This window comes from Drosophila teissieri, chromosome 2R, assembly GCF_016746235.2.
Source record: "Drosophila teissieri strain GT53w chromosome 2R, Prin_Dtei_1.1, whole genome shotgun sequence".
NCBI classification, from domain to species: domain Eukaryota; kingdom Metazoa; phylum Arthropoda; class Insecta; order Diptera; family Drosophilidae; genus Drosophila; species Drosophila teissieri.
In genome coordinates this window covers 21,594,905-21,602,258 of record NC_053030.1, presented here as the reverse complement: position 1 = coordinate 21,602,258, position 7,354 = coordinate 21,594,905, and the positions used below count along the sequence as shown (strand labels likewise).

The following is a 7,354-nucleotide window of genomic DNA, read 5'->3' as shown; positions in this document are numbered from 1 at the left end:
TCGGATTCGATTCTTTTGGTGGATGTAGGTAGGGGGTAGGGGGTAGAAGGGCATTGGATCTCGCGGAGCACTCTTTCGATTTTGAGGCTAATTTCAGTGGGCACACGACTTTGGCACGGTTTAGTATCGTCGCGACAATTATCGTAATTAACTCGTTTATGTGTTGTGTGCTAATCCAATTACCAAGTTCGCACAGGATGCCCCCAGTCGTGGCAGGCGAACATAGCACAAATTAATTCAATCAATCGGACACGTGAAGAATTCTGTTTAAAATTGGAAAAAATCAATGCCAAGATTCAGTTGGCCCAAAGTTAATAGTTCAACCTTCAGCTAAATTCGCGACGGATTTCCTAAACATGTTAAACTACCAGCAGCAGTTGAATTCGCTGCCCGTCGGCAATCCGGGAAATTTTTACTACAGCCCGTCGCTCTCCGGCGAAATATATCCATCACATCAGTCGCACAACCTGGAATCCGAGGACAAACTGGACGATCGGGAAGAAGGTGGCAGGAGCCTAGACAAGATGCACAGATTCTCCGTTGATAATATCATGGAAATGAAGCACGACGCTTATTCCAAGGGAAAACTTGCCATGGAACTCAGTGGCAATTTCGGTGAGTGCAAGTGCAACATTCCTAGGATTTTTATTGAAATATATAGTGCATCTTTCACTTCTTTGAGAGCAATGTGAAACCCGGGAATAAATCCAAATACATCTTTTAAGCTGCTCATCACTTTTGAAGTAAATAGGTGGAGTAACTTTAGCATTCTAAAACTAACACAAGAGAAAACCCTATCGACTATCATATACCTATTACGCAGCTAAAGAAGGTAAAGCCAATCTATTGTCATTGCAATTTCATTCAGAATCGCAGGTTACACAATAAATACTGGCTTATAGGCATTTAACTATTTTCTCTTTTAATGAAACACAGCCATCACTCTCGAAATGTAATTAATCTGGGTGGCGCACGGGCTCATTTAATTTTAAAAGCCTCTTAAATGCCATAGTTCACAGATGTCTTCAATTATGTGCAACAGAATAACTAATGCCACAGGAGTTTAGCAGCATCTGCATTTGAGAGCTGCAACTTTATGGGGCTTACTTCGCCTAATTCATAAATGATAAATTCGTGCGAGTTGCGTTGCGGGCCAAGAGAACTTATGACGTTATTCGCACACAGCTGCCATATCTTTAGATATGCACAAATAGGTGCTACCATATACATAGGTAGATATAAGGTGGGAGAATTTCTATAAATGTGTGGTGCTGTGGGGCAACTCATGGATGACAATTAGGTGCCAGATGTGGGCGACATTCGCTCATTTCACTGCTCCCAATGCCGGTGCAATGTCATCTCCGTGCATTTTTCCTGTTGCGGTTGCGGCTTTAACCCCTCCTTTGCCTCCTTCTGCGCATTAACCCACCGAGAGGAAGCTGTCAACATATTGCTACTGGTTGTCAGCTGTGCCATAATTTGCAGCGAAATCCTTGCCGAAAACGAAGATCCCACCGAAAAAAGGCAGAGCGACCGAAACTCTAGCAGTTCGTGTAAAGTTTTTCCCCGTGCGTATATTTTTTGTAGTTTTTCTGTTTTTTTTTTTGGTTTTTTTCGTGGCAGAGGAAACATTTCCGAGCCGACAACACTTCAACAATGTCAACATGACAAAACGTAATCAAAGCTGACATGATATTCCCTCAGTGGCCGCATGCCTTTGAAGCATCCGAGGCAGCGACTAGCTGCCACGACTATAATTTCCAAGTGGAGCATATAAAACGCCAGTCCCACTGTAACCAGTCCCAGACGCAGCACGCACTCCACTGCCTCTCCTCCTCCTCCCCTCCTCGTTTATTTTCGTCGCTCCATTGGATTGTAACATGTGCCAGTTGCAAGCAGGCACTGAGCGAAAATCTCTCTACCTGCCACTTAAAAAAAACTAATGCAGCTGTGTGGCTCAGGGATTAAACGGGCATTGAATATGCACTTTACATATGATGAGATACATGAGACAACATTTTATGGGAAATTTTCAAAAGGATTTCTCGCAGTGCAACTGCTCAGTCATTCCTCACCCCTTGCCATGGCCGCTGTAGAAATCTGATTGAGGTTTCCCTTTCGATTTGCTGGTTTTTTATTAAGCCGCAACTGTTTTTTATCGCTCGTTGGCAATTCAAATTAAAGATCTTCCCTTCATTCACTCACTACCCCAAAACTCCCCTCCCATCCCCGGGGACATCAGTTGCCGATGCAGTTGCTCCCGTTTCCCACTTTTTCCCACTTTTCCGCATGTACTCGGAGTGCTCCGAGCTGATCTACGATGCAGTTCCCAACTCCGTGGACAGCTCGGCTGACAAATTGAGACAAATGGCGTGGGTAGGAGGATATCTGATGTGGATATGTAGATGGGATGGGGATACTCACGGCGATGGCCACCCTGAAATTCCAGCAGGCAAGAAATCAGAAGCAATTTATCGATACAACTCTAAAAATTGAGACTATAGAGCACATGCAAAATAAAAGCAGAACTATTATTATGATTTCATTGGAAACTTTAGTTTTTCCCAACGGCTCTTAGCCGAAATGCTTCCGTCCAATTAGTTTGAAAATAGCTACATTCAAGGGAAAAGATCTTAAGTCGTTTGTAAAACGGTTTCCAAGCCAATTCTATGGAAAATCAATTAACGGCAGCCAAAGGCAGGGAGCCCGCTTATGACCGCTTAATGTCACAATTTCACTTTAATTAATAGATCGTAAATGCGCTGGCTCATGTTTGTTGGGCGACGAAATTAGTAGACAGCTGTCCGCCGATGTCGTCAAAAGATATTTTATGGCTCATGCCATTTGTTTATGACCCTCCTACCCCCAAAACCCCCCGTCCCCCCTTGCCACTCCTTTGGGGACCGCCAGCCGAAGGATCAAACGGAATGCAAAATTTTATGTGTTCACGACAAGCCATAAAAGTAAATTTCCTAGCTGGCTGCCAAATTAATTGATATCCGTTGGCTCTTATCGATTATTTACGAGCTCCTCTCCCCACTCCCCACCCCACTGTCCGTCAAAGAGATTTTGCATTCGCCCCTCGGGAAAGAAAACGCAAAAGTAAAAGTGAAAATTCCCAATTTAATGGCTCCCTGATTGCAGGACCCACTGGCGCAGGATGCGGCGGAGATCGGGCAGCTCCCTGCTCCGGAAATCTGGCGGCTGGCGTTGGAGCTGGAGCTGGAGCAGCAGTGGGCCACCATCACTCGAGGAAGCCGCGCCGCAATCGCACCACCTTCAGCTCCGCCCAACTGACGGCCTTGGAGAAGGTGTTCGAACGCACCCACTATCCGGATGCCTTTGTGCGCGAGGAGCTGGCCACCAAGGTGCACCTGAGCGAGGCCAGAGTTCAGGTGCGTTTTAATTGCGTTACTTTGGTAACTGGGAAATATTAAACCCTCACATAATTGAGAGCAATTGCGTGCAACAATAACTGATTGTATTGCAGTTGCACTCCAGCAGCGAGCTGTGAACCCAGTTAACTATGCTCCATTGCAGCTAATTCCCTTATCAATTATTTGGACGTCTGTTTTGCAGGTCTGGTTTCAGAATCGGCGTGCGAAATTCCGGCGCAACGAGCGGAGCGGCGGCTCGAGGCCACTTCTGGATGCGGCACCTCAGTTGGTGCCGGCGCCGATTAGCAATAATATGCACAAATATGCCAATATGCCACACCCACACCAGCATCCACACGCACACCCACCGCCGCCACCGCCCCCTGGCGCGTATGCCCTCAATTTTGGGCCACTGGAGCTGCGCTCGTGCCAGAACTATACGAACTGCTACGGGGGATTCGGATCGAGTCCTGCCAGCAGCAGTGGCGTCTGCTCCTTCTTTGGAGCCACCAACTACTGTGTGGCCGCCAATTATGCGAAGAACGCGTATCCGCCGCTCTGAGGGCACGGCTAGCTTTAATGGGCCCCACGAGGTTACTTCATGCATATGTATTTCAATTAGCCAAATTGCATTAATGCTTAAAAACGTATTAGGACCAGCTCATTCGACTACCTGACTAATATTTATACTTATACGATACCGAAAGATACGAAAGATGCACATACATTTACCAGCACAGATACAGATACACTTACAGATACAGATACACTTACAGATACAGATACACTTACAGATACAGATGTGACGCACTGAAGGAGAAAACGCAATAAATAACATTTTCTAGGCAAACACAGGGTGTGTGTGTGTGTATTTGACTGGGAACTCTGTTTATTTTTTGGAAAACTTACTAATACACTAAGATCTGTCCAGGCAAACTGAGCGAAAATAATCACGTTAACTCTTTGGATGGAATTATCCTGTGGGACACAAGCAATTACCTACTCGTCAATGTGCGAAGGTTTTCCATTTATTGAGCTGTCACTCAGGCGTTTGGATATGACATGGCTTATTTAATTATTGACTTAGTAATACGATTTAATTAAAAATTCATAACCCCGCACACTGGCAAAGCAGCTCCAGGGCTCCATTTGCATCTGCGAGTGTGTGTCATTTCACCCGCATGTGTTAATTTGTATAATAAAACTTAATTAAAGCCAACACAAATAAACAAACGAGCGAAGAGGGAGGAGCAGGGGGCACAAACAAGCAGCAAGGGAAAACTTTTGCCTAGCCGCAAATGTTGGAAAAGCGAAGCCGCAATCAAAGTGGATTAAGATTGTGGAAATCTCGGTTTTCTAGGGCAATTAAAAGTACAGATTGCCATTCGGGGCACAATAGAGAATGTGCAGTGCTCTCAAACGCATTCCCGAAAAGCTCAAGGGGAAGTGGCCGCAGCAGAGGCATCTCCGATTCTCCAGATCCCGGATCCGGATACAAGGATACACGGGGATGTACGGATGTGCGGATGTTCGGGGGATCCAGTCTTGCAGCAGGGAGGTTAACAAGTATGTAATATATTTAAATGCAAATAAAAATTCCCTTTTATCCGCAGGCCAAACGAGATGGGAGTGAACTGAGCAGCCGGACGAAATGCGAAATGCGAAATGCAAATTAACATTCGGAATGTGGAACGGTTTGTGCTGCTAATTTGCATAAAGCGTTGGCGCTCCGAGCGTAAAACATTTTTACAATATTTACGAAATTGCAATAATGTTTGAAAAGCAGAACATCGGTGGCGATGGAAAAATGCGTTTTGTCCCTTTTTTTGTTTTTTTTTTTATCTTTTTGCGATGCGGCAAATTGTTTGCCGGCAAACGGGCGACATTCCTGCTGACAGGCGAACATGTTGCAGAAGTCCTCCTCGAAAAGGGAAATACACATACAAATTTATGGGCCAAACAACAGAGTCCTGTCAAATCAAATGGCAAACGGAAATGCCGGAGCAAACGTGGTCCTTATGCCAGCCAAGTGCGGCGTTATGGAGCGGTGTGTTATCCCTTTCAAAGGACATGGCGCTCTCCTCCCTCCCCAGAGAAACCAGCTGAATTGGACAGTTCAAATTAATCAAGGACCTACTTTTATCTGCCTTGTGTGGAGGCAAAAAAAGGATGAACTCGTAGTTCGCAAGAATCGTATAGATACAAACAGTCAACTAATATGGACAACTGATGAATAGTTAATTATCATGCAAAATTAACCACTGGTAATCAGTGGATCCAGCAGAGCTCCCATGGTTGGCATGGTTGGAATCCCCCATGACGGGCTCTATAATTAGGTGATAATTTCTGCCTCTGTTAAAAAGCAATTATTTATAAGCGGCCTAATGAACGAGGCCTCCGCCCAGATGCACATCCCCCAAGCCATGTGGCATATAGTAGATGACACGGGCAACATTGTCAGATGAAAGGGAAACGCTATGCGATGATCTTGGATGATGCAGGGGAGAGATCCCGGTGACAGCTTCTTAAGTTCCATGCCGCCACGGGCACAAGATTTGTGAACCAGCAGCGTCTTTCGGTTTGGGCCCTGTCCAAATATGTCACACGATGATGGATACATCACTTGGATCATAAAAAAGGGGGGCGCCATTGAAATCGAGAAGCAGGCTGTGGGGCAATCAAAACTGGGGTAATAATCACACATGAGAAACAATGTTTATGTGTTTATTTCATAGTTACTAAAAACATCAAAAAAATCAAATAATCATAGAGTTGGAGACTTACAATTTTTATTACGGCTGTCACTGGAAATTTTCCGATGATTTAGAAACGATTTCTCTAGATGCTATAGAAATTGTTTTTAGATCTCGCAAAATTTCAAATTACAACTCAAGCGAAACCGATCAGAACGATCTCTTCAATTTGGAGAACAATGCCTTTTTCAAAATGTTAAGTTCGAGATTAATGGAACTGATTGGAACAGCTCCATTCACCGATACCTTCACTACCTTGATGTCGACGGTGAATCTCCTGCAGAGGATTGCCTTATCCCAGGAATACTGGCTCCTCATGTCAGAAGAAACGGATTTCAAACGGAATCGAGTAGGATTGACTTACAACCGAGATGCCTTCCACTGCAGAATTGTGAACATTAAGAGTGATATGATCAGGCACAGTATGAGAACTGAAGTTTCTAGTAGAACACCAGCAGTGGCGTTGGTGGTAATGACGGAGTTCACTTCCAGGTTGGTGTAGTAGTAGCCCGATTGCATATTCTCCTCGTAGTTCCTGGCGCCACAGTGCTGCTTGAGCTCCGAGGTCAGACTCATGGCAAAGTTGTAGCACTTGCGGTGGCTATAGCCGAAGAATAAGTTCTTCGATTCGCCATCGTCAGTCTGGCAATTGAGATTGTGCACATCGGTCATTCGAAGGGTACGGCAATTGGGCATGTCCGCGAAGCGAAAGAAGAGCAGATAGCTGGAGTTTTGGCTATTGAGCTGGTAAATGCTGTAGGGATCCTTGGGACTGATCAGGCGATTGCGATACTTCTTGGTCAGAGACTCGGGCACGACGTCCGAGCAGACGTGGGTCATCGAGTCCGAGAAAAAATCCTTGCAAAGCGTTTGAAATTCACTGATTACCTGCATTGCTCGCGGTTCTATCACAACGGAAATTTTGAATAACTTTTCGTCTTTTTTATGCTGTCTATTTAAGTCTATATTATGAATTTCTGATTCACAGCAATGTGACCTGCTAGCCAGACTTGTATAGATCTTCAGAACCGGATTGAGCACCAGCTGGAGATCAAGGTCGAAACAATTGTTTGTTTACAAAAAACTTTTGGACAGATGTTTAGCATAAGCCAAGCTTAAGTTAATGACTTAGTCATTCCTCTGCAAATAAACAAATCGCACTTACGCAGATTTGTGTAACTCTATAAATGGATTAAACTCATCATAATTGTATACAAACAAAAA

General features: G+C 44.7%; 2 protein-coding genes across 2 annotated transcripts; one reads left to right on the top strand and one right to left on the bottom strand.

Annotated features, from left to right (window-relative positions):
* The first annotated feature begins 356 nt into the window (after positions 1-356).
* LOC122613268 (retina and anterior neural fold homeobox protein 2) lies at positions 357-3,939 on the top strand. Its single transcript, XM_043787364.1, has 3 exons — positions 357-615; positions 3,145-3,395; positions 3,580-3,939. The coding sequence occupies exons 1-3, from the start codon at positions 357-359 to the stop codon at positions 3,937-3,939; spliced, it is 870 nt and encodes a 289-aa protein (XP_043643299.1).
* A 2,238-nt stretch (positions 3,940-6,177) lies between these two features.
* On the bottom strand, positions 6,178-7,266 carry LOC122614267. The gene has a single exon (XM_043788804.1). The coding sequence runs from the start codon at positions 7,022-7,024 to the stop codon at positions 6,491-6,493; it is 534 nt and encodes a 177-aa protein (XP_043644739.1). The 5' UTR covers positions 7,025-7,266; the 3' UTR covers positions 6,178-6,490.
* Positions 7,267-7,354: the final 88 nt, after the last annotated feature.

Coding starts and splice junctions, on each gene's coding strand:
- LOC122614267 (XM_043788804.1), bottom strand. CDS start 7,024: ATGCAGGTAATCAGTGAATTTCAAACGCTTTGCAAGGATTTTTTCTCG.
- LOC122613268 (XM_043787364.1), top strand. CDS start 357: ATGTTAAACTACCAGCAGCAGTTGAATTCGCTGCCCGTCGGCAATCCG. Junction 616..3,144: donor GGAACTCAGTGGCAATTTCG/GTGAGTGCAAGT, acceptor CCCTGATTGCAG/GACCCACTGGCGCAGGATGC. Junction 3,396..3,579: donor TGAGCGAGGCCAGAGTTCAG/GTGCGTTTTAAT, acceptor TCTGTTTTGCAG/GTCTGGTTTCAGAATCGGCG.